Genomic DNA, 24,936 nt, shown 5'->3' on the forward strand with positions numbered 1-24,936 from the left:
GTCTCCACTGCATAAACGACCACACGGCATTTCGAGCTTCATTCTTTCCTAGGAACATCTCAAAGAGCCCTTTTCTCTCAGACCGCTAGTTGTGTGGCTCACATATCTTGAAAACTCTTACGCACCCTCACCGACTGAGCTCGTCAGACCTCGCAACTGCTAGTCTGCATCACGTCAATAGTGACACGACTCCCCTAGACCACAACAACAATGAGCTCAACCGACAACAAAAAAGATGACGCGATAAAGAAGCCAGATGTCGAGGCGGACAAGGACAAGGCCGAAGGAGTTGATGGCGAGGAGTTGAGGTTCTCACCAGAAGAGGAACAAGTATGTTGGATTTATTCACCCTGCATAATCATCTGTATGGATATATCACGTCATATGCCAGCCACATCATTAAACTATTCTTATATCTCATACTCTTCAAACTCTACCCCCTCTCTCTATCCAGCTAGGTATCAGTCATCTAACATCCCCAGGCCCTGGTCGAAGAATCCGCCGCTGCCAAGGAAGAAGCCAACGCTCTCTTTGCTTCCAAAGAGTATCAAAACGCTCTAGACAAGTACGACGATGCAATCAACTCTTGTCCAAAGTATCTATACTTTCCACGAGCTGTCGTGTACAGCAACATCGCTGCCTGTCACCTCAAGCTTGAGCAATGGAAGGATGCCATCAAGGCCGCCTCGGATGCCCTGAGCTCTTTAGAGAAGCTCGAGCAAAAGGACCCGTTACTGAACCCCGATGGGAAGAAGGAGGAGGAAGAGAAGAAGAAAGAGCAGGATGATGATGATGTTGAAGAGGAGATTGTCAGCTCTGGCGCCACACGAGCCGCTCCGGCTCCTGATTCGACTGACGATGCCGTCAAGACTCTCAAGGCCAACATCCAGCGCATCCGCAGCAAGTCCCTCATGCGCCGTGCTCGCGCTCGATCCGAGGCCGGCGGATGGCAAAACTTGGCTGGTGCCGAGGAGGACTACAAGGCTCTCGCCGCCAAGCCTGAGAGTCTCGCACCAGCCGACCTCCGCATCGTCCGCACTCAACTACGACAACTACCACCACGCACCAAGGCCGCCCAGGAGAAAGAGATGGGAGAGATGTGGGGAAAGCTAAAGGATCTAGGAAACGGCATCCTGAAGCCGTTTGGACTGAGCACAGAGAACTTCCAGATGGTCAAGGACGAGAAGACGGGCGGGTACAGCATGAATTTCCAGCCCGGCGGGGGCTCCTCCGCGAAATCCTAAGCATGAAGCATCGAAAAGCAAGTTTTCTTCTACTCTGTTGAACCGGCAAGTCCCAGGAACATAGAAGAGAGTAATAGACATGCCAAGAACTCCAACGCCGTCTAAACAACCTCGACATATACTTGAGACACACTCCTTTTTTTTCTTCTTCGACAGCTCACAACTCTCAGTCCTCACATCTTCAGCGTCTCGCACAAGTTCATTGCGAGCCCCCACCTCAGAGTGAGGGAGGGTTGAACGAACCTGTCCGGTTTGGTGGCTCGTACCAGTTCTGGTACGGGTGGTTGGGCAACTTGAAATCAGCAAAGCTCAGCGGGTTCACTGGTGTCTTTGTTCCCACTGCAGCCATCACTGGCGGCGTCGACACCCTCCCTGACATCAGGGGCATCGATGCTCTCCGCACTGATAGCATGCCTTGACTCTGACTCGAGTCCGCCTTTGGGCTTGTTACGGGTAGTTTCATTCGTTCCCAGCCCCAGACCTTCTTGAGTTCCATCTCTACAGCACTCAGGCGCCAACCGCTCGTCGTGTTGATCCTGTCAAGCATGTCGAAAACCTCGGCCTGTTCGCTGGGATTGGTGAGGACAGCGCCAGCAATTGCTAGGCAGCGAATAGCCACAATGGAAACGCTGCGGTCGTTGGTGTGGGCGACAATGCCGCAAACTTGGTACGCGTGGTGAAGTTGCAAGAATCGCATCCGCTCAGAGGATGTGATGGACTCGAGGGGATGTGTCTGTGAGAGGATGCAGTGAGCAGCGTGGTAAAGCAGACGACCCAGCGTTGCTTCTCGCTGTATCATCCTATCTCTTGTTAACTTGGGCCTTTGCTAACATTCCGAATAGGAGTTTGCTTACCATATACGAGGGAATGCCGACTTTGCCGTCGACTTGGACTGCTTCACATATCCGAACGGATGCATCGTCCTAGGACAGCTGTTGTTCCAGTCATCGCACAGCCTCTTCAGCTCGTGCCACTGGGACATGCGGTTCCCCAGCCAGATCTGTTCATCCCTCGGATCCATGTCCTCAGGCTTTGCCCTTGTCGCTCGAAAGTTGGCAACCTTGGCCACGATGTAGAGGATGTGGTGCACCCACGCTTGTTCATTCCCAATCTCGCTCTCAGGCCCTTGACCAGGAACTTCAAAGTCAACACCCCATTCGTCAGGGTTCCACGTCGTCTGCCAGTTGGCCGCCAGACAGTTGAGAACCTCGGTCCCTATGTTCAACCAGAAACACGCTGATCCGATACCAGTGCTCCTAGCATTCCACCCGCACTCTCGTACCAGTGCCCGTGAACCTGCGATGTGGCTCATCCTCTGGGCGGGCTTCTCACACATGATCTCGTACATGTTGAGAACGATGGCCGTGGTGGCGCACTCGGCCGTGTTCCGGTCGGGGTTCTGCAGACTGCGGAGAAGCTGCGTCGTGGCCGTGTTGTAGTAGAACAAGGCCTTGTCGTGGTTCTCTGGTGAGACGAGAGAGATATGCTTGGCTCCACAAGCCAGGAGAGCGTTGAGAAGCATGGTCGACTTGAGGGCGTGGTACGGAATGTTTCTACTAAAGTGCTTGTCCTTGTTGAACGAGTCCATCCATACACCAACCTCTTCGACAAAGATTTGCATGTAGTAGACCTCATCAGCCGAGGTTAGAATGTCGCGCCCCATGGTTTCGCTCATCTCGCTGGGGAATGGCTGGATGGGGTTATCGTGGAAGCCCTGCTCAACGGGTGCTCTCTCCATTCGCGGCGGCTTGTCGAACTGAGGCATCTCCAAATCGACCGTCTCAATACTTGCTTGATGTGGGGATGGCCGTTTTCTTACTGCCACAAGTTGCTCTTGGTTAAAGTCTGGCCGCGGGGTTGTGGTGGAATGTGTTGACGAAGAGGGAGTTGCAATATTGGAAACGTCGCTTATCATTCCTCCGCCATCATTGGCTTCAGCCCTTGCCATGTCATCCTGATGCTGCAGCAAAGATGTCTCTGAAGCCCTCGGGGTGCTATCGTCAGGAGCCATATAATCGTGGAGCCGCCGCGAGCCCGGCCTATCAGTCGGACGCGGCTCCGGATACTCCTCCTCCGTCTTTAGAGGCTTCGGGTCCTCTTTTTCGCTGACACTATCAGGCCCCAGATCATATGGGGCATAGCGACCGAGACCACCCTGGTACTCGGAGGCGATATCTCGAGACTCGTCTTGGAACTCGACTAACACGGTCAGCACAACTTCTCCGGGGTCGACTGGTAGTTGCTTTGCGTACCTGCCCACTCCTCGGGAGGTGGCATAGAAGCAGCAGGCCTGTGGAGGTTAATTTCAAGAAAGTTGAGACGTACTCCTCGTTTGCATTCACGGCCTCGCTTGCGGCAGTTGAGGCAGTCCGGCGAGGCTTCATCGCACTTGAGGTGACGCTCCCGGCACGTCAGGCACCCGGTCCGCACGCGTTTCCCCTTTGCCGGTGTTGAAGCTGAAGCTGAAGCTGAGGTTCCAATTGTCCTTGGGGTCGTCATCCCTCTGGTGTTTTCCACCGACGAGACTGCCGGCGGCGTCTGACGGGTGCCTGTCCCGTCGGAAGCCGGGAAGCTCTGGGGGTGGAATTCGAGAGGACGACTGAACTGGGGAGGGTTTTCGGTCGTGTAGGAGAGCGGTGGTTGGCCATGCCACTCTTGAGAGAAGGGCATGGTCTGTCTACTTCCAGAGTCGTCATTTTGCATCGCCGCACCGAGGCTACCACCAAGCACGGCGATGTCATTGAGGCTTTGGTGCGCAGACACAGTTATCCGCCTGGCTCTCCGGGCAAGAGGCCAGGTGAGGGTGAGTGATTATGTCCAAGCTGCAGGGGGGTGGTTGGTGTTAGTGTTTGGTGTTAGTTGCTTGACACAGAGAAGAGAGGCAGGACCTATGATATCGTCCAGCCTCGGGATCTCTTGTTCAAAAACAGCCAATGCCTCGAGACGGCCAGCACGAGACTCGATGAAATCATAGGATCCACGGGCCACGGGCGACAGCCGGTCGGTTCCTGAATCCCCGAGTCGGGAGACAAGGCCGCGCAGGTTCGGGATTGACTCCGCCCCACCGTCGGAGGTAGGATAGGTCCAGGCAGCGCGCGCAATAGGGCCGGCAAACGGGACGATGCAAGAGAATGAACCGGAGAAGGGCTGCAAAGGACAAAAAAGACGGCAATTGGGATCCCCAACGATAACCGAGCCTTTGTCTAATCAAGCAAGTGCTTCTGGGGGCACCCTGTCCCGCCGAAACCCGAGGCGCTGGATCATCTATATGAGCAGCCGGCGAGCCCATCTAGAGGTCGGGCCAGGCCTGTCGTGCGAGTACGAGTGGCATTCGGCTGTGATTCGGAAAGGCAGGCTGACAGATGCTGAGACCATTACACGGGCATGGCTTTTGTGTATCAATCTCTCTCTCTCTTTGCCTATTCTCTGTGTCCTCGAGAGACTCCAAAGTGAGAGATTTTAGGACGACGGCTCTTACAACTCTGGGCATCGGACCGACGAGACCGTGATTCGCATGACAAATCCATGCGTCGCTATCAGTCAATATCAGAGACATGAAAAAAAGAAAGCATACGCCTCCCTTTTCCGGCAAAGGGTAATAAACTGGGATGGAGCGAAATATCACCCATGTGCCGGATATGGGCTCTCTCTCCCCCATGCATCGTACATGTGGCGTCCAGGATCATGACTTGGTCGCTGCCGGAAGCCGGATTGACAGGGCGTGAGAAGGGGAAGAAATGTCTCTGGGCGGATTTTGGACCAATATCGTCATGCCTCTTCCTTCCATCCGCCGGCCTTTTTCGCTTATTGAAATCGATTCGTCTGTCAATATCCCTCTGGCCCCTCCCCTCGTGTGTACCGTGTCTCGTCCTGCGGCAGCGGTCCCCCATTGACTCTCTTTCTTTCTCTCTCGCCCTCCATCAGACGATGTGTTGGGCTACACGGCTTCGAGTCACACGGGTACGCCGAAATGCTCAAAGTGTAAATTGCTGTCTGTGGTTGCGTGGCACGCCTGCTGCCAAGTCGAGCTGAAGAGTCGAAGCGATGTGGGAGGTACCTTTCGTGCGTCCTTGGGCTCGGAGCTGGTGGTCTCTCAGCTTGGAGGCCTGGAAGTCTAACTCTTGATGCATCTTGAGATGACTTGCAGCTGGTGTTGTGCAACACCGAGAGCAGACCGAAGATTTGTTAGGGCAAGTGCCCATCTGGACTACGAGTGTCTACGCCAGAAGGTTCGCCCACGTTTGGTATCATATACGCCGTCCATGTCGCAGTACCTACCTATATATAGCAAAGAAGAGGTATCAAAAACAAGTGTTTATACAATCTCGGGCGTTCTTTGGAGATTTTTGGGGTTGACTCTTCTGGTTCAAAGTTCCTGGGGCATTACCTCTAACCCACGTGTCTCTCGTCCATGGATCACGATTGTCGACATGTCTGAATCGACAGCGAAGAGCTTCAAGTGTTATGTCACTTTTGAACAATTGTATGAGACTGAACCGGATCGACCACAACCATTACCATCACCACTACCCGGGCAAAGAATGAAGCGAAAGTGGAAGTGGAAGTGGAAGTGGAAGAATAGGTTTTCTATTTCACAGAGCTTCTGCACATTCTTTATAATGAATTATTATAATTAGGACTCAATCAACTCCATAACTATGATTACGTGGGAGATGTCGACGAGCGAGTTTTGCCGTGATAATGACCAAAGCGCATTGGTGTTCCACAAACACCCACCACTAAATTTCCAACCTCACCTTCGCCAAACTCTTCCATGATCATCTCAGATTCCTAAAAACTTTCACCAACCAGATTAAAAAAAAAAGAATGGCGTCTTCCGCGCCGTCACCGAAATCGATCCTCCGAGGTCACAAATCGCAGGTGCACGCCGCCGTCTTCATAAGATCCAACGAGCGGCTCGTGACGGGCGACGCGGATGGCTTCGTGGTCGTCTGGGACCTCACCATCATGCGGCCCAAGGCCGTCTGGCGCGCGCACGAAAAGGCCATTCTAGGCATCCGCGGCTGGGGCGACGACAAGATTATCACGTAAATCGTCAATTTTCATTGCGAGGGATAGTTACTGATTGTGTGACAGTCATGGGCGCGACATGAAGCTTATTGTATGGAAGCTCGGTGAGGCGGATGAGGAGCATCTCAGCAAGGCTCTGCCTGTGGAGGACGTTGCAGAGCCTAGGGCGCAGCCTTGGATGCTTCATCTTCTTGAAGTCAATACGCTCAACTTTTGCGCTTTTGCTGCAACTTCCAGCGCGCCCGGTCCTTTTGACGCCGCTTCTGAGATTTTCATCGCCGTGCCCAACACTTTAGCCTCTGACGCTGTAAGTCTACATCGTCTTTCCAATATTCAAACGCCAAACTCATATGCAAATAGATTGACATATATACGTTACCGTCGCAAATGCGGGTGCATACCCTCAAGGCCAAGGACAAGACGGGCATGGCCATGTGTCTTGCTCTCCTCCATCACAACGACGCTCTCACCCTCATCGCCGCGTTCGAGAATGGATACACGACCGTCCAACGTCTCGAGTCTGATGGCCAATGGACAACGACATATCACTCCCAGGCTCACTCACAACCTGTTTTATCCTTGAGCGTGTACCAAGACTACTTCATCACTTCCAGCGCAGATTCCATCATCGCCAAGCACCCCATTCCATCAGACCTCTTTTTCCCCATTGAGAACACCGAACCACAAAACAGCACTGAACGCGTCGTTGAGATAATAGACGAGGAACCAAAAGCTCCCAAGTCTCTTTTATCAGCAGCCCTAAAAGGCCCACCATCACAGAGCAAACCAACACCGCCTCGAAAAGGTGTTCCCTGGAAAGATCCCCTCAAAACCATCAACACCAAACATTCCGGCCAGCAGAGCCTCTCCATACGCTCCGACGGAAAGATATTCGCCACGGCAGGCTGGGACTCCAAGGTTCGGGTGTACTCTGCCAAGACGATGAAGGAGTTGGCTGTGTTGAAATGGCATCAAGTTGGATGCTATGCCGTTGCTTTTGCTGATGTCACCATTTCGGAGGAAGCAAAAGAGAAGGTTCAAGAAGCAAGCGAGTCTGAAAGCCAAAGCCAAAGCATCGTGAGTAGAAGAACGGGTTCTCTCATTCGAACCGGTCTCAGTGTCAAGGACCAACGAATAGCCACGGCAAGAAAAACGCATTGGATTGCAGCTGGTGCCAAAGACGGCAAAATCAGCCTATGGGACATATATTGAACCTATCATCACTCCAGGCTATCCCTCGCTTACTAAATCAAATCATATTAAATCGTCCATGTCACTTCTGTCATTACTCAAATCCTTTGCGAAACACCCTGGTCTTCTCGCTCGGGTACGGTGCGGGCTCAAGTACTACGCCAGCCAGCGGCGTATCATTTGTTTCTCAGATCACAAAACTATTGCCAGTCGTTAGCAAAGGCAACATATGCAAAGATCAATCATCATTCGCTACACTCACCTTGCTGAGTTCAGAGTTGATCCGCTCACGATCCTTCGACCCCGTGCTGCGCTGACCTGTATCCCATCAGTCATCACGGAGCATAGCCAACGGCGTTGACAGTCTTGAAACTCACCATCATCAGACGCATCGCCGAGTGATCCCCATTTGACAGCTCCCACCATACCCTGATGATCCACGCCGCTACGAGAGCATCGCGCATATCGGCGCTCATCTCAGCCGTGATGACAAGGCTCATGCTTGCCATCTCATCCTTGACCTCACGAGCTATCAGCTCCCCCTGCGCGTCCCTCCACTCATATCCAACTGCCTTGTCCCGCGAAGGGTTCACTTCGAACAGCCCATCTTGGGCTTCAAGCTTTCGATCGGCACCCTTCACTGCACGCTCAAAGCGATATCCCTTCCCATGTCTTAATATCCCGCCAGATCGAAAGGTAGAGGCTCCAAACGAGCACAGCACACGACGCGTCGCGGCCTCGGCGTGGTACGCAAAGTTGGGAAACTCGGCAGCGGTCGGATGTTTTAGATCGAAGAGGTGTCTATTCCGTAGAACGACGTGTGATGTCCCGGCTGATGTCTTGACAACTTGATCAACCCGCTCGACCTTTACGCTGCGGTCGTTTTCGTGCAAATAGCCGATGGAGTGGGAGAACTCGTACAGCGGCGGCGCTTGGGGATCGGTCGAGTAGATGAAGCGGCCCGAGATGTAGAGCGTAGCGGGGCCGAGGGCGCTGTTGGTGGGGGGAGCTACTACGGTACTCGCGGTATTGATGATGGTTTCGTAGGAGGGGAGATCCTGATCCTGGTAGTCTGGCGGTAGATCTTCCATTGTGAATTATTCCAGAGAGTATGGATAAAAAGGAGTAAACAACCGGATCAATGGGGAAATCGCCAAGAGAAAAATGTCGCGTGAGCTTTGCTGTGTTGTACTACAGTCACTCAACTAACCATGACGTCGCAGGATTATGATTCCCACACAAGACAATATATGCTCTCTGCAAGACCCCCGCTCGCTTGGATATTCTAACCATCATTGGTCGGTTATCTGTCATACCTACTTTCAAATCAATAATTGCGCCAATAAAGGTAAGGCATTCTTTTGAGAGCTCATTCACGACATGGAAACTGCCCAAATTACATGCAGACATGGGGCGTATTGAGACCCAAGCCACCAGCGTATTACGAGCTTACTGTGCCATGGCCAGCGTATTGGCTGGCGAGCTAGGAGCTGCGACTCAGCCACTGTAGCTGAAAGCTCTGATCACCTCACCCGCCGCCAGCCACTTTGGTGGAGTGGTGATACATTTATTAGATCACTCACTCTGGATGAACATTCCCTGGTCCAATCACAGAGAAGTTCATATCCGCTCCATTATGGATAGTTCAGAAACAATCAACAGACAGCCTGACGAAGCGCTCACACAGGATAATGCATATTGACGACATCTTCGTTGCCCTAGGTTGTGGGACTCACACGGCGAAAGTTACGAAGTGAGGACAGTACAGGCAACAGAGTTCAAGTCAAAAGGCACCAATGGCAACAAGACACTCCTGAGAGATGTTCTACTGCCCTTGGGTGAGCCGTTTTGAGGTAGTTATTCTAATGGTTCCGCCTATCTTCAGCCGGCCAGTAGTTTTCACCCTTGTGCTCTGTAAACCCATTCTCTTGACCTCGAGAAGCCAACCTCAATCCTCGGTCGAGCACAAGCTTCTTAAACCTGGACCCAACTTCCCGAACCGGTGTATTCCAGGGTCACCTCCGTCATGAAGCTCATTTCCATCTCCCTAGAACCTCGAGGGAGGTTGGAGATCATCATAGAGGTCTCGGCTTCGCTCTGAAACCACACGGCCACCCTACTAAGCGGGGTGATGTCCTCGGTGCCTTGGGGGAGAGGGGCCATGGCACTGATGTAGATCGGGGCGTGCTGGCCGTTGATCTTCTTGTAGAGGATGGCAGCGGCCCCGCGGGTCTCATTGACAAAACGGATGCCATCCTTGGGGGCTGAGGAGTCATCGTTGACGGTTCCGTCGGTGAAGTCCTGGGGCAGGGTGTAACTCTGGCCTAAATTGATGTCTGCCTGGCTTGTGGCGGCAATCAGCGTGGCTGAAGACTCCAGTAAGCTCGCTGCAAATTATGGATAAGTCAGGGGCTGATATTCACCTCCTGGTTGAAAAGAGTTTGTACTGCCAGCGATAGCATACGAGTCATCCCACTGAATCGTGATATTCGAAGCAACACCTAGTAACCCATAGTCAGAGAATACTAATGATGTAATTGAGCATAGGGGTCCATACTATTAGTCGAGGCGATCACGTTGTAGTTGACTCTTCCGCCGGATTGGACACCAGTGGCAAAGCAGAGCTTGTAACCCTGCTGGTTGAGCTGCCGGATCATGGCAGAGTTTACCCGAATGTTGAGTGTTTTGATGCCCATTTTGAATGATGGATTAGAGGATATGGGGATAAATATAGGGTGTACTTGGGTTGGCTACTAGATTGTGCTTTTCTGCCGTCGTTAATGAGGGCAAGATCGTGCATAGAAAGACGATGGAGGTTGTATTATATGGCCCTGGAACATCCTCACGAGTACCTAACTGATGGAATGGCTCTTCGGGCATGGCTTGCATGTTTCGAAGCCCAGGCCTCCAGTTGCTGGGCGATCCTGAAAGTTTCATTTAAATGAAATTCGCACACAAAGACAGGGCGGCCATGGCAGCCATGTTGTTTAGATTCCAGCCATCATGCCTTTACTGCTCAAGCCAGCGATGCTATTGGGGAGGGGAGGGGGCTAGCCTCTCAACACCACATTGCCCTTTGTTTGCTCAGCCTATCTGAAAGAACGAATTTTGCTAGCCACTTCTATGTAGGTGGCCAATTTTGGAAATGATTCGTTGCGTTGGCATACTCTACAAGTTACATCACTAGCCAGCATGATAAAGTTCAAATATGATTTTCCATGGAATGTGATTCAACAGTCAGCATATGCAACGATTAGTATTCCAGATTTATTATGAAGTAAAACCAGAAGTAAGTACCTCGATCTTGGTAAATAAACATCGCACATATCTAACCCCACAACCTAAACGTGGCATGATATTGCAGAATACTGGTAAGGCTTGGTAGGATCAACAAGAGCTGTGTCTTGCGCGGAGCCACCACCCGGGAGCATCGACCAGCGCCATGAGCCTTCCCCAGTCATGTGAGACCATCTCTTGGCTCTAGTATCGCTCTAGTCTCAAACTATGCAAATGAATCCAGGGACATACCACTACCCAAACGCAATGGTATGAAGACGTTGGGGTTGAAACGGCCCAGCCCTCATTCCTTAGTCCAGCCGTTCCCCCTCAGCTGGATGTAAATCTCATACTTCTTAGATGTATCCAGTCTAAGCGTTCCAAGACAATGGCGAAGCTCCGTTTCCCCTGGCTCTGAGCCATTATTCCCCTCACTTGACTGAGTTCAACCACATATAGCTGGCTGGACAACATCATAGCACTTGAACCTTGAGGTCATCATAAGCCCCCGTCCGACGAGGTCATCAAGGTACACGCTTTAGTACCAGAAATAGCTTAAATTACTAGGAATAATTATATCCGACAGCAAAGAGTAGAGTTGGATGTTGGTTGTGATGAGGTGTTGGACTTGCTGTCAAAAGTTGCCTGGAAACATGCAACAGGTGCCCAAACCCATCGAAGCAAGCCATGTCCTCGTCGTAAATTCTGTCAGTCGAGAGTGCCCAATGAGGCTGATCATGGTTGTAAGCATCAAGACGACCTGGGGACGTCATGAGCCCATATTGGGGTAGTGACATAACATCCTGCGTGCATGACACTATGTAACCATGTCCTTGATACAAAGCCGCTAGGATTCTATTGCTTATCAATGACATAACATGGGCGTTTTAACCTTAATCGCTCAGCTTATCTGGTTAAGATGCCAAGACTTGCCTCTGCGGATCTCATGACAAGTCACTTGTCATGACACGCGTAGCACCAGCGAGACAGATACGACAGGGCAGTTCCAATTACACGATTTAACAATTTTGGTATTCAAAATGATCTACTATTTACGCCGAGCGCCTATTCCTTGTACCGGGTGTCATCAACAGCCTAAGTCATGCACAGCTTACAGACGAGCTCCCAGGTTGACGTGCACAGCCTTGGTGTTGCTGTAAGCCTCGAGACCCGCCTCGCCGAGCTCGCGTCCGATTCCGCTCTGCTTGACGCCGCCAAAGGGGATGTAGGGCTCGCTGTCCTGGCTGCTGTTGATCCACACCATACCGGCCTCGATCTCGGCGGCAACTCGGTGCGCCCGCTCGACGTCCTTGGTGAAGACGGCGGCGCCCAGACCGTAAGCAGAGTCGTTGGCCAGGCTCAGGGCCTCCTCCTCGGAGCTAAAGCGGGCGATGGCGACCACGGGACCGAAAATCTCCTCGCGGAAGATGCGCATGGTGTCCTTGACCTCACCGAAAACGGTGGGCTCGATGAAGAAACCCTTCTTGGTAGCGTCGACAGCCTTTCCGCCAGAAAGGATCTGGGCGCCCTCGGACTTTCCGATCTGAATATAATCGAGGATACGCTCGTACTGCTGCTTCGAGACCTGGGGGCCCTGGTACGTGTCAGAGTCCCACTGGTCACCGACCTTGCTGACCGTCTTTGTCGTCTCGAGGAAGCGCTTGATGAACTGGTCGTAGATCTTATCCTCGACTAGAATGCGAGATGTGGCGGTGCAGATTTGGCCCTGGTTAGACATGATACCCATATGCGACCACTTGACAGCCTCCTCAATATCGCTGTCGGCAAAGACCAGGAGAGGAGACTTTCCTCCGGTCTCGAGGGTGATGTTCTTGAGGGTCTTGGAGGCCATCTTCATGATCTGGGTGCCGGTAGCGGTGGAGCCAGTAAAGGCAACCTTGTCAACCAGCTTGTGCTCAACCAGAGGGGGGCCGGCCTCGGCACCGTAGCCGTTGATGGCGTTGAAAACACCGGGAGGGAAGCCAACAGCCTTGAAGGCCTCGGCGAGAAGCAGAATGCTCAGAGGGGTCTGCTCAGCAGCCTTCATGACGATGGTGTTTCCGCAAGCGAGAGCGGGGCCGATCTTCCAGGCGGCCATAGCGAGAGGGTAGTTCCAGGGAATAATCTGGGCGACGACACCGAGAGGCTGGCGGAGAGTGTAAGCCAGCTTCAGAGGGTTCGTGGTGATGGTCTGGCCGTGGATCTTATCGGCCCAGCCGGCATAGTACCGGATGGTGTTGACAACCTCAGCGAGGTCACCACCGAGGGCATCGGCGTATGTCTTTCCTGCACGCAACATGTTAGTACACTGCATATGTACTTGAATCCCATCCTTGAAACATACCGTTGTCCCAGGCATCTGAAGTAGCAAAGATCTCCTTGTGCTGCTCAATGTAATCGGCGAGCTTGTTCATCAGGACACCTCGCTCGGGAGGAGGCAGCTTCTTCCATGAAGGAGCGCGGAAGGCGGCGTAGGCGGCTTTGACAGCCTTGTCGACATCGTCGGCGCTGGCGGCGTGGACTGTGGCAATCTCCTTCTCGGTACTGCAAGCAATTGCCTATCAGCGCAGCTCCAAGACATTGGGATCCAAGGTACTCACGCAGGGTCAATTGAGGTGATCTTTCGGCTTGATGAGCCAGGCACAAACTCGTTGTTGATGAAGAGTCCAGTAGGCTGCCTGTACTTGACGCCGTTGGGCGCCTCGAGGTTGACAAACAAGTCGGCCATTGTGCTGAAGCTGTGATGTGTCGTGGTGAATCTGCTCAGAGGGGGTAATGAAGGACGGCACCGAAGGAGCATCAACGGTCGCACGGGTTTATGGTACACGGAGCAAAAGATACGAGAACGAGAGACCCTCACGAGCCCAGAGCCAAGGGGAGCGCCCATCTTATAGCTGTTGACAGACCGAGTTGGAGGAGGGGTAGCTTGTGAAGCAGATGGCTCCCAATCTCACTTATCGCCGCCTCCTCCACAAATCTCCACAAGGGGGCGTCCCCCAAACTGCAAGTACAAGGCTCCCGAGTGGAGGGATTGACAGGGAGGCGTAACAGTGGGAGCCGTCAAGCCGTGTCTGTTAGACAAATGGTGTTCTGGCGTGGGTGGTTGCCCGTCGCGAAATTACCATTTATTGCCTCTTTTCGGTAAGGTGGCCATGGCCGGCGGCGGGCGAGACAGGTCGGCAATTGCTTCCCGCCCTGCGGTTATCTTTACGCCTTTTGACCTGGTCATCCAGGTCCAGGTCCAGGGTTCCCCAGAGCCAGCTTGAGCCTATGAGGAAGTTCAATTGCAGACATGAAAGCCACGCAGAGAATTGTCGATTTTCTTGTCGTTTTGGGAGAAGGCGTTGTTCGTCAAGCTCTTATCGATAACCGCCGATACCGACATCCCGCTTGCCTACCTCGGCCAACAGCCGTGAAACCTGGAGATGAACACAGGGCCTTGTTCTTTGCCATATCGAGGTAAAGCAGCTCATCTTTATGTCAATTCCGAATTCGAGATCCATGACAACTCCCACGTTCACGACCTCCACGTCAAGCCGACTACCCCAGTTTACCAGCTCCGTGACGTAAAGACGTCTTCTGCCGCCGGGCCATGCGACCGGCTCCGTTGCCGGACCGCATAACTCACCATCTTGAGCTTAGACGCCAAGCCCTGCCCAAACCCCCGCAAACCGGTGTGGCTGGAGGAGCTGTGGCTGTTCCAGGTGGTGGCTTGAGATTTCACGTGCTCATGCATGTGATCGAAAGCCACCAAAAGTCACGAGAAGGTGCACGTGATGCCCTTCCCAGCATCTGACAGCCGATGAACAAGGATTCACATCATCTCACACCCAGATTCCAAACTGGAGAGATCTGGCGCCAGCCCAAAACAAGTTTCAGCCAACCATTTGAAGCAGAAAATTTCTAGTGTCGGCCTTCGGAACAATCACTCTGGCGGACGTTCGAAATTCGTCAGCATGGCAGCGCCAAACTGTCTCAACATAACGCTCCGCAGCGTCGGTGTCGGGTGCTTACAAAACTCCGCATTAATCCGCAGCCCATCTGGCACCACTGCCCACCTGCCTTTCGCACGAAATCCGTCCGTGAAGAATGATCCCTATTGCAACAGAGTCAAAACAAGCTTGGGACACACCGGGGAGCACCGGGTGGGTTGGTCAGGGCTGTTCGGGATCTGCAGCCATAACCCGACCCAAGATTTCCTCCTTGCAAGGGCTCGACCCATGCTCGCCTTCTAGAGCCTTTCATAGGGCTATTACAGCACCATGCGCCAGCATTCTGCTGACGCGTGAGATGAGATACAAGGTGGACGGACATCTTTGTGAGGAGGACGTAAAACAAAAGGCCTTGTCGAGGGATGCATCCTGGCTCTTAAGTCCGGAGCTACCGATGGTCGCCGGATCTTACACCACACAGCCATCCAGATCTGCACCTCACCTTGGCTATCTCCAATCTCCAGGCTAACTCCAGTCAACCATGGTGTTGAACAAGTCTGCGTCGGATTAAGCATTCGTATCGATGTTCCCACAAATGAGTCACGGCATGGTTGTTGTCGTCTCTCCACTCAATCCTCTTCATCTGCCGAGATAATGTATCCGCGGCGGACGGTGAAGCTTTTTTACAGTTATGCCAAGCGTTATCCTGGGGGGGTCGCTTCCTTTGAGGCTCCCTAATCTGACTGCAGTGTGTACCCACCGTGCCATCCAACTGGATACGGTAGATCTTTTTTTCATGGCAAGGGATGTTAGATCATCTCGCTCGCCAAAGATGAGAAAAAACAGCCCAACACGTGGCAGAGATGATGCCACACGCGTCATCATGAGCCATGCCGTTCTGGAATACGCTTGTCGAGGAAAGTTTCTGCGATTAAGCAACAGGGTTCTGACACCACCACCGTTTGTTTCGTCCGAGTCGACGGACCAAAGCTCATGAACCAACGCCAAAAGGCAAGCCACAAAGCCTTCCGTCTCGGCCCAATACATGCCTTGGATCGTCCAATATCCGCACGAGTTTGGAGGTTATTCACTTAGCGTCAGCGCTTACCGAACTTGTGCGGAATATGCTTACGAGATGTGTCCCTCTTGGGACGAGTACACGAGTGCCAGAAGGTGATAACGCTGCTGCGGCGGACATCAAGTGGAGTCCGCTACTCCGCCAACCCTTGACTGGCTGGACAAGACGTTATGCCCATGCTACCACTCGTTATTGTTGTCGGGTCTAAGGCAGCGGATTTTGGAATACGGTTGCATCTTAACTCCTGAGCACAGTCAGATTGCGAATTTGGCAGTATCGGGCGCTATGACGGTCATTCGATATAAAGATGGTGATGTCTCGCTGTTGATGGTGATGGTCCAGATCTCAGATCAACAGCTTCAACCGACAAGACTCACCCGGGCATCCACCTCTGGCTTGAGATAAGCTTAAATTCAATCCAAAAATCCATAGCCTGGCCTTTTACAGCAACTACAATCACAATGAGTGCCGAACCGACTAAACTCGAGGTCCCTGATGTGCCGGACCGCCCCGAATCCACCACCTCGACCCTCCGAGGAGAAGACCTTCAGGAGAAGAAGGAGGGTGAGGAGCTTGAGGACATCACCGATGGCACTGTCGACGGTGGGGATGAGCTCAGTGAAGATGAGTACCCATCGGGTATCAAGATGTTCTTCATCGTCCTCGCCCTAGTGCTCAGTGTCTTCCTCTTCTCTCTCGATTTGGTGAGTTGCCGACATTACCCCTTGACTACCCAACATGCTGACTTTATCGCCAGACTATCGTTGCCACCGCTATCCCCAAGATCACTGAAGAGTTCAAGGGTCTTGACAAGGTCGGCTGGTACGGCGCATCCTTCTTCATGACTGTCGGCGCCTTTCAATCAACTTGTAAGTCTCGAACCCCCTGACGCCCCTCAGCCCTATCGCTAACTCGACCCAGGGGGTAAAATCTACAAGTACTTCCCTCTCAAGACGTCCTTCATCGTCGCCATCCTCATCTTCGAGCTCGGCTCCGTCATCTGCGGTGCTGCCCCCAACGCTGAGGCCCTGATCACTGGTCGTGCCATCGCTGGTGTTGGCGCCGCTGGTCTGGGTGCCGGTGCCTACACCATCATCGCCTTCTCTGCCCCTCCCAAGAAGCGACCTGCCTTTACCGGTATCATCGGTGCCGCATATGGTGTTGCCAGTGTCATCGGTCCTCTCCTGGGTGGTGCTTTCACCGATCACGTCTCTTGGCGATGGTGCTTCTACATCAACCTTCCCATCGGAGGTGTCTCTGCCGGTATCATCTTCCTCTTCTTCCAGACTCCCCGCACTGCCATCCCCGAGAAGGCTCCTCTCCTTGAGAAGATCCGACAGATGGACCCCATCGGCATCATCCTCATGATGGGCGCCACCATCTCCTACATCCTCGCTGTCCAGTACGGTGGCCAGGCCCACGCCTGGGACTCCTCCGTTGTCATCGGTCTCCTTGTCGGCTTCGTCCTCATCATGGCCACCTGGGCCTTTGCTTGCTGGTACCAGGGTGAGCGATCCATGATCTCTGGTCACCTCATCAAGGACCGCACCGTCGCCGTCATGAGCGCCTTTGCCTTTGTCTTTGCCGGCGCCTTCTTCCTCGCCATCTACTACATTCCCATCTACTTCCAGTCCGTTCACGATGCTAGCCCCACTAGCAGTGGTGTCCGCAACCTACCCTTCATCATCGCTGTCACCTTTGCTACCATCGGGAGCGGCGCTCTGGTCTCTGCCACTGGCTACTACCAGCCCCTCCTGATCGGTGGTTCCGCCGTTGCGACCATTGGTGCTGGTCTCCTGTACCTCCTCAACGTCGACACCTCTACTGGCAAGTGGATTGGTTACCAGATTGTTGCTGGTGCTGGCTGGGGCGCTGCCTTCCAGATCCCCATGATTGCTGTCCAGGGCAGTGTCAAGCCCAAGGACCTTGCCTCTGCCACCGGTATCCTCCTGTGTAAGTTTACTCCTCTTGACTCATTAATAACCATCTTACTGACAAGTTGCAGTCTTCCAGGGTCTTGGAGGTGCATTCCTCGTCTCAGCTGGCCAGGCCGCCTTTGTCAACCAGATGATCTCGTACGTGGTCGAGCACGCTCCTCACATCAGCAAGGAGACTCTCATCCTTACCGGAGCCACTGCCATCCGTGACTCTTTCTCCGCCGAGGAGCAGCCCATCGTCATTGACGGATACATGCACGGCCTCAAGGTCACCTTTGCCATGGCCATTGCCGCCACCGGCCTCACCACCATCATTGCTCTCGCTACCCGGTGGAAGAAGCTCAACCCTGAGAACATCCAGGGTGGCATGGCTTAAGCTGTCGGTCTGGCTGCATATCTACTTATGAATTGGATAATACAAAATGGACAACGCATAGAGGTTGATTGTGGAGCAAGACAGTGTCTCCAACTATGACGGACAATATTGGGCATGAGCGAAGGAACCAGTGGCATAGAAGCAGGCGTTCAGGACTTGTACTAGAGGGACATAATCTCCTATACTTTATCTTTAATGACATAGACAATATTTTCATAATTGTTTCTTGACAATAGTGCCTCATAAACACGCTACCCACCTATGCATATGACTAGGTGCATAGGTGGCCGCCTCTACTTGGTTTCAAATAATTTCACCGACAACAAAGTTCCATAGTCCCTTGTCGTCGAACGGTGACAATGCGAGTGCAACCTTGCATCACATCTTCTAGACTCTTTGTGTATAGTTTGTACGTAAAGATCCTCATATTCGCAATGCAACCCCTTGTTGGTGGTAGCATGCATGACCTGATGATGATCGACCAACATACATGCCCCCATGGAGATATCCCTGTTGGAGGAAGCTATCCCGGTAGATCCTCCTCCATCATCATCATGACTTTGAATTGTGTATTGAGCATCATGAGTAGAATATAAAAGCTTACTGTTGAAACTGCCACTTTGAGGTGTAGCTGTAGGGTAGCTCTCACATGAAAGAAACCCCTCAACTCCAAAAAACATGCCGACCCCCTGCATTCTCCAAAAAAAAAAACTCGAACCCCACCAAACGCTGCAGGTACCGTCGGTCCATCGTCAACCGTCCCGTCCCCAAAACTCCGCTGCAGAAACCATCACGAGAAGGATTCTCCTCCCTTCGCCATGGGATATCCCTGCCCCGGTTAGTTCTCTCCCCCTCTCTTCTCTTTACACTTTCGCATTGCCCTTTAAAAAAGAGTCGATCTGCTCTTTTTTTGTAATTCGTTCACAATGCTCCTCCTCCGTCTTCTCCGACATCGCTGCTCCTCGGCACCTTCAAGAGCTTCCTTCACCTCGGTCCGCACCATGGCCTCTGCCTGCTCGTCGTCGTCGTCCGTTGAGACGCTCCCCAAGTCTCCCATCCGTGTCCTGCGCACCGTCGAGTCGTTCCGCCGTTGGCGCCAGCCTCATGTCATCAACCACCGCTCCGTTGGTCTCGTGCCTACCATGGGCGCTTTGCACGAGGGTCACCTGGCGTTGATTCGCGCCGCTGCGAAGGAGAACCACCATGTCGTCATTAGCATTTATGTCAATCCCGCTCAGTTCGGTGTTAAGGAGGACCTCGACTCCTACCCGGTCACCTGGGACGAGGATGCGAAAAAGCTGGCCCTGCTGGACAGGGAGCTTGCAGATGACGGTGGTAACCTCGGTCGCATCACTGCTGTCTTTGCGCCGAGCACCAAGGAGATGTACCCGAGCGGGTTTCCAGGCCAGGACGTCGATAGCAAGGGCAGCTTCGTCACCATCACTCCTGTTGGCGAGGTTCTCGAGGGCGCAAGCCGACCAACCTTCTTCCGGGGTGTTGCGACGGTCTGCATGAAGCTCTTCAACATCATTCAGCCTGAGCGCGCATACTTTGGCCAGAAGGATATCCAGCAGACCGTCGTTCTCCGTCGCATGCTCAAAGACTTCCTTGTCCCCTCCCAAGCTGTTGTCTGCCCCACTGAGCGCGACGCCGACGGCCTGGCCCTTAGCTCCCGAAATGTATACCTTGGTCCCCGGCGGAGAGCAGTTGCCATCGTCCTTCCCGGGGCCCTCCGCACTGCCGCCGGCGTGTACACTTCGGGCGGCCTGCGCGATAGGGCCAGTATCCTCGGTGCTGCGCACAACTTCATCGCCGCCGTGTCGGCCGTCCAGGATGACCTCCCTCCCACAGAGCGCTCGCGGTTCGAGGTTGACTATATCTCCCTCGCAGACCCGGAGACGATGCAAGAGGTGGACGAGGTGGACCCCACACGCGGAGCCGTGCTGAGCGGCGCCGTCAGGATGTTGCCGGTCGAGGAGGCCAAGGAGGGCGAGGATCTGGGATTCAGCGGGGGACCCATGGTGCGCATCATAGACAACTTTATCCTCGAGCCCAAAGAGGCCAAGGAGGAATAGAGAGACAGAAGAAAGACGAACAAGATGAGAGAATACCCGAACAGACCGGAGCTGTTCAAGAGCTGGCAAACAAAAATAGTAAAGTAAAATAGACAGGAGAAGGATCTGCTGTACTTGGATATATGTAGAACGCTCTATGGCACGAGAAGGATCTGGCGGGCACACAGAAAAGTGCATCTAAAAACAAGGGATCCCTAACGGTCAAAGGGATAGTACCTGGTTCAATTATGTAGTTACGAAACAAAAACTCGCTACCAACAAATGTGTTATACACGGCCTCCATGATATGTTTCCTTCTCTTATAGATGTGCCCGAGCTCCTCTCTCCTCCCTCTTCTTCTTGGCCTCCCTCACACTCTTTCCTAGTGCTTCCTTCTCTTCATTGCTGAGCCGACTAGGAACTCTGCCCTTTCCACTCCGCTCGGCCTCGACCGTTTCCTCCCAGAGCTTACGACCCAGCTCATCTGTCAACCGCAAGACACGGCTGCTGACAGTAGCGCCGTTGCGACGGTTCTTGCCCTCACGGCGTGACTTGGCAATCTTCTCCGTAAAGTCCCACAGCTTACCATCGGCGCGAAGAGCACCGGTCTTGGCATCTCGGGATGGTCGCCAGGAAGCGTCGAGCTGGATTCGTGGGGGGATCTTTGGGTCTTTGGATTTCACCACGTGGAGGAGCTGATCTTGCTCGAAGCGGAGGTATGAGTTCTTGAGGGTTTCTTTGTTGACGGCCTCGAAATATGAGAGATCACCCTGGTGGAACAGTGTCTTGCCGAGCTGCGTTAATAGTTAGTAATTTTGTTGAACCGAAAACAAGGCCCTCGATTGTGGAAGGCAATGGTTACTCACCAGCTGGGCACTGTTGTATGCCTTGTTCTGTTCAATCCAGATCTCTCCATTCTGGCCCAGGGGAGGCGTAAGCCCCATGAGCGAGACCGCTGCCAACCATGTTGCCTCAACAAAAGGCCAGATGAGGAAGCAATAAAAGTCGTAGTTTTCTCTTCCGGCCTTTCTCTCGTCGTCTGTAAGACCAACCATGGTGACATTGCCCTCAGCATCGCGGTCAACACGGACGACGTTATCTGCCTCTAGTCCTCGCAGCGTCTTGTCCAGATTAACATCGAGGCCTTCGCCGGAGAAGATGAATTCGCCACGGAACAATGAGGACAGGAAAGAGACTTGTTCCCTGAGCTCATCAAAGGGAATGTCCTGCATCTGTGGCCCGCCTCCCTGCTTCACGCGGGTATACATGGCCACACTGACCAGGGCCTCGTAGATGAAAAGATGTATCGTCATATTGCGGTAGAATGACAGCTGGAAGCGGTCGACGGCATAATAAGTGGGCTCGGCGAGGCCTTCAATCACGCCTACCAGTTCTTTGCCGAGCACCTCGAGGCCGCGATCGACGATTTCGGATAAAGGCGCGTTGCCAAAGTGAGCTACTCGACCACCCTTGGCACGAACACGTTCCGTGAGCCACGAGACGCGGCGTCTCAGTTCTTCTCTGCCGACACCACGCCCACGCAGTGTCAGGAGAACCGTTCCGATGAGAGCTGTTGGCATAACCACAGATACAGCGTTGATGTCACCCAGTACCTGGTAGCCGACAGCCCGCAAGAGTTTCTCTCGAACCGCCCTCACCTCAGGGCGCTGGTGCTCTGTGTCAAGGCCAGCTGGGATACTGGGCAGTTTAGACAATTGCTCATCCAGGTACTTTCGTAGACTCCAGGGCTCGTGGAAGCGAACATCCACACGACCCAGCTTGAGAGACAAAACTGAAGAACCGCCACTCAAAAAGTCGGCTAGGTTTTCCTTCTTCTTGGGCATACCGAGCAGTTCGGTGACGTAACCCTCAGTCTCAATAACCTTGTCGTATTGAGTGCTGACAGGACAGATGATAGCATCCTCGACACGGCCAGATAGGATGCTGTCAAGGACAAAGCTGAGAATGCCGAATTTGGGCGGTAGCAGTTTTCCAGTGCGAGATCGACCTCCTTCGATAAAACATTCAAAGTTGTAGCCTTCCTGCAGCAGCATATCGATATATGACTGGACCAGCGTTGTGTACAGAACATCGTCTCCGAACTGCCTTCGAATCCACATGGCGCCAGCATGTTGGAGGAAACTTCCTAGGACGGGGATGTTCAAGTTGTCTCCGGCGACAATGGTTGGTAGTGTGAGGCCTAACCGATAGCAAATGAGCTGCAAAGAGACGTAGTCGACATGGGATCGGTGACTTGGTAAGAAGACGATGCTCTGCTTCTTCTTGGCCGCAATCTCGGCAACCTTGCGTAACCGCAAGACTTCCTCGCTGGAGACATGAATGCCTTGGTGATAGGCTCGCGTCAACAACTGGGTAACGAGATAATAGGCTCCACGGATGAACGTCTTGCTCTCCATCTTGCAAATCATGTCATCGGTCCATTTTTCTGCGAGCTCCTGTAGTCCGGACTCAATCTCATTAAGTCGTTGAGAGCGTTTGGTACTGTAGTCTTTGGCATCCCGGGGGAGCATGCCATCCCGCTCTTCTACGGCGACGCGATGCTCAGCGAGCTGGCTGATGCGCTGCTGAAGAAGGGGTGCCGAGAGGACCATGCTCTTGATGTTCTCCGAGAATCCGGGGTAAAACACGGGTTGGCCAATGACGCGATCGTACGCTCGCCATCCCTGGCCAGACACGTAGAGCGACACTTCACGAAGGAACCTGTGGTCAATGCTGGTTAGTATGTACGCCTTGGAAACCCAGAAGGCGGGGAGTAGCTGAAGTGGTAACAAGGAGGGAGACATCACTGAAATGGTTCAGAGCGGAACGAGGCAAACTTGTCCATCAAGGCCTCCTCCTTTCCTTCAGGGATGGCCTTTGGAGGCGGCTCAACATAGCCACTGGGCTGAAGAGTCACCTCATCGCCCAGAATCTGGAGATCCGGGGCCGAATTGGTCGACGAATCGACCGCGTCTTCGTTGTGCGACATGGCTGATGACGTCCTTTGACTGCTGACACTTTGGACGAATGGAAGCGTGTAGATTCAGTCCGGGCGCCGGCAAATGGGTCGACAATCAGCTGCTCTTTCTTCTCAACGACACCATATCCAGAGTCGTTACGACGCCACGTCAGGAACTGAGTCGGGGTTGGTTAAAGGTCAGGAACAAGGAACATTGCCGCCTGTCGCCGTGTCCCAGAGGTTCGCGACATGAGTGTCTGCTAAAGATCGACCAAGTGGGGCATCGCGACGGTTGTGCCGAGCCGATTCGTGGCATGTGAAGGAAGGAGCTTGGACCAGCTATTTCCCCAGAAATTGGCAAAATCGGAGGGCGGCACATTTTTCGCCGACTGCCGACTTGCTTGGCTGACAATTTATCTTTCAAGACGACTTTTCCAGCGCCAAGAATACAACTTTTCCTCAACGATAATCATGGCCAGCGCCGCACAAAAGTACACCCAGGATCTTCTGGCTCGGGCGCATTCGCCAGACAGCGCCAATCGAATCTATTCCGAAAAAATCCAGCACCGCACGCTCATTCTCCGACCGACCTCTCCACCCCTATCTACCGTCAACGCCCGTGTCGCGCGCAGAAAAGCTCGTCAGGAGAAGAAAGCACAGCAGAAACAGCGTCCGAAGCCCCTCTCTTCCCGCGAGCGACGCACTCTGGGTCTTCATGACATACCCAAGGATGGCCAGAAATATCACATATACGAGCCGCTGAGTCAACTCTGGCTGGGTTACGCCCGGGAACTACTTGGCAACGATCTATATACGGGTGGTCCTGGTGCGGCAGTGAAACTGGCTAGTGCAGAGTTTCATGGCGCTCCTATTCAGGTCGCTCGAAGCCACTGCCCGAGCCGGGTTGGCATTCAAGGGGTCGTGGTTCGCGATCGCAAATTCGTCCTGGAGATCATTACAAAGAAAAGAGGACTCAAAGTGGTCCCTAAAGAAGGCACAATCTTCCGTATCGAGGTACCGGCCGAGAAAAATGCAAGTGGAGGAGAGGATAAGGCCGACAAGCAATTTGCGTTCGAGGTACTGGGAGATCAGATGATGTTGAGGGCACCGGACCGCGCCAACAGGAAGTTCAAATCACACTTTTTGCCCAACATCTAAAAGAGCTCCTAGCATTTGGAGACCAGTTTGCCAGGGTCTGCTACTTCGGAACATCAACGGCCAGGTCTCACCCTTTCACTTGATTTGTGAGGCCAGGTTTGTCAAGGTCCTCTCTGGCAACAAGCTCAGAGCACAAACACCAATGCTGTAAGCGGTCTATCAGCTGGACAACTCACAATTTCCAAGATATCCATCATGGACTCTTGTTAATGTACTCTCAATGCTCTTCATTCACCTCGCCGCCGCCTGCCTGGAGCTCCAGCAATGATTCGGTTCGCAGGGACCTTGTTCTATCCCCATGTGCCCAAATCGGGTGGGCAATGGCGGTTACCGGACAAGATGCTTGGCCCCAGTATTCGCGCCTTTGCCATGATGCTGTTTCTGTTGAGCACAAATATGCTCTACCTTGTATTTCGCATCGGCGGTGAAGCTTCCCTATTCATCTATGCTGCCAACATGTTCTGGGTGCGTACTCCTATGAAGAGCCTTGAGATAGTTGTTACTAACATGGACGAAAATTCCACAGATGCTCATCGTAACATGCAGCATCGGGCTGCTCGGCTGGCTTCGCGCGACTTCCCGGACATATGACATGTCTACACATCTGCTTGCTACAATAGTGATGGGCGGTCTTGGTGTATTCTTGCCCTGAATTCGGCGTATTTGGGTATTGCGGTATACTCATGTCAGTTCTGTTCGG

At 53.1% G+C, this 24,936-nt stretch overlaps 11 protein-coding genes across 11 annotated transcripts; 6 read left to right on the forward strand and 5 right to left on the reverse strand.

Annotated features, from left to right (window-relative positions):
• Window positions 1-210: 210 nt before the first annotated feature.
• Window positions 211-1,244, forward strand: NCS57_00848100 (uncharacterized protein; the record flags this gene model as incomplete). Its single annotated transcript, XM_053058294.1, has 2 exons — window positions 211-330; window positions 483-1,244. The coding sequence occupies 2 exons, from the start codon at window positions 211-213 to the stop codon at window positions 1,242-1,244; spliced, it is 882 nt and encodes a 293-aa protein (XP_052912125.1).
• Window positions 1,245-1,461: 217 nt separating this feature from the next.
• On the reverse strand, window positions 1,462-3,947 carry NCS57_00848200 (Zn(2)-C6 fungal-type domain-containing protein; the record flags this gene model as incomplete). The annotated part of the gene is made up of 3 exons (XM_053058295.1): window positions 1,462-2,044; window positions 2,099-3,443; window positions 3,497-3,947. The coding sequence occupies 3 exons, from the start codon at window positions 3,945-3,947 to the stop codon at window positions 1,462-1,464; spliced, it is 2,379 nt and encodes a 792-aa protein (XP_052912126.1).
• Window positions 3,948-6,071: 2,124 nt separating this feature from the next.
• On the forward strand, window positions 6,072-7,487 carry NCS57_00848300 (uncharacterized protein; the record flags this gene model as incomplete). The annotated part of the gene is made up of 3 exons (XM_053058296.1): window positions 6,072-6,292; window positions 6,342-6,582; window positions 6,636-7,487. The coding sequence occupies 3 exons, from the start codon at window positions 6,072-6,074 to the stop codon at window positions 7,485-7,487; spliced, it is 1,314 nt and encodes a 437-aa protein (XP_052912127.1).
• Window positions 7,488-7,653: 166 nt separating this feature from the next.
• Window positions 7,654-8,557, reverse strand: NCS57_00848400 (uncharacterized protein; the record flags this gene model as incomplete). Its single annotated transcript, XM_053058297.1, has 3 exons — window positions 7,654-7,666; window positions 7,729-7,784; window positions 7,844-8,557. 3 exons carry the CDS (start codon window positions 8,555-8,557, stop codon window positions 7,654-7,656), a joined length of 783 nt encoding a protein of 260 aa, XP_052912128.1.
• An 883-nt stretch (window positions 8,558-9,440) lies between these two features.
• NCS57_00848500 (uncharacterized protein) lies at window positions 9,441-10,162 on the reverse strand (the record flags this gene model as incomplete). The annotated part of the gene is made up of 3 exons (XM_053058298.1): window positions 9,441-9,832; window positions 9,890-9,967; window positions 10,024-10,162. The coding sequence occupies 3 exons, from the start codon at window positions 10,160-10,162 to the stop codon at window positions 9,441-9,443; spliced, it is 609 nt and encodes a 202-aa protein (XP_052912129.1).
• Window positions 10,163-11,853: 1,691 nt separating this feature from the next.
• Window positions 11,854-13,629, reverse strand: NCS57_00848600 (Aldedh domain-containing protein; the record flags this gene model as incomplete). Its single annotated transcript, XM_053058299.1, has 3 exons — window positions 11,854-13,028; window positions 13,087-13,286; window positions 13,343-13,629. The coding sequence occupies 3 exons, from the start codon at window positions 13,627-13,629 to the stop codon at window positions 11,854-11,856; spliced, it is 1,662 nt and encodes a 553-aa protein (XP_052912130.1).
• A 2,584-nt stretch (window positions 13,630-16,213) lies between these two features.
• On the forward strand, window positions 16,214-18,065 carry NCS57_00848700 (MFS domain-containing protein; the record flags this gene model as incomplete). The annotated part of the gene is made up of 4 exons (XM_053058300.1): window positions 16,214-16,456; window positions 16,510-16,621; window positions 16,674-17,705; window positions 17,758-18,065. The coding sequence occupies 4 exons, from the start codon at window positions 16,214-16,216 to the stop codon at window positions 18,063-18,065; spliced, it is 1,695 nt and encodes a 564-aa protein (XP_052912131.1).
• Window positions 18,066-18,991: 926 nt separating this feature from the next.
• NCS57_00848800 (Pantoate--beta-alanine ligase) lies at window positions 18,992-20,140 on the forward strand (the record flags this gene model as incomplete). Its single annotated transcript, XM_053058301.1, has 1 exon — window positions 18,992-20,140. The coding sequence occupies one exon, from the start codon at window positions 18,992-18,994 to the stop codon at window positions 20,138-20,140; it is 1,149 nt and encodes a 382-aa protein (XP_052912132.1).
• A 299-nt stretch (window positions 20,141-20,439) lies between these two features.
• NCS57_00848900 (uncharacterized protein) lies at window positions 20,440-23,108 on the reverse strand (the record flags this gene model as incomplete). The annotated part of the gene is made up of 3 exons (XM_053058302.1): window positions 20,440-20,913; window positions 20,986-22,840; window positions 22,927-23,108. The coding sequence occupies 3 exons, from the start codon at window positions 23,106-23,108 to the stop codon at window positions 20,440-20,442; spliced, it is 2,511 nt and encodes an 836-aa protein (XP_052912133.1).
• Window positions 23,109-23,549: 441 nt separating this feature from the next.
• NCS57_00849000 (Ribonuclease P protein subunit) lies at window positions 23,550-24,236 on the forward strand (the record flags this gene model as incomplete). The annotated part of the gene is made up of 1 exon (XM_053058303.1): window positions 23,550-24,236. One exon carries the CDS (start codon window positions 23,550-23,552, stop codon window positions 24,234-24,236), a length of 687 nt encoding a protein of 228 aa, XP_052912134.1.
• A 264-nt stretch (window positions 24,237-24,500) lies between these two features.
• On the forward strand, window positions 24,501-24,888 carry NCS57_00849100 (uncharacterized protein; the record flags this gene model as incomplete). The annotated part of the gene is made up of 2 exons (XM_053058304.1): window positions 24,501-24,701; window positions 24,763-24,888. 2 exons carry the CDS (start codon window positions 24,501-24,503, stop codon window positions 24,886-24,888), a joined length of 327 nt encoding a protein of 108 aa, XP_052912135.1.
• Window positions 24,889-24,936: the final 48 nt, after the last annotated feature.

The sequence above is a fragment of the Fusarium keratoplasticum genome, chromosome 6 (genome assembly GCF_025433545.1).
Source record: "Fusarium keratoplasticum isolate Fu6.1 chromosome 6, whole genome shotgun sequence".
Lineage (NCBI taxonomy): Eukaryota > Fungi > Ascomycota > Sordariomycetes > Hypocreales > Nectriaceae > Fusarium > Fusarium keratoplasticum.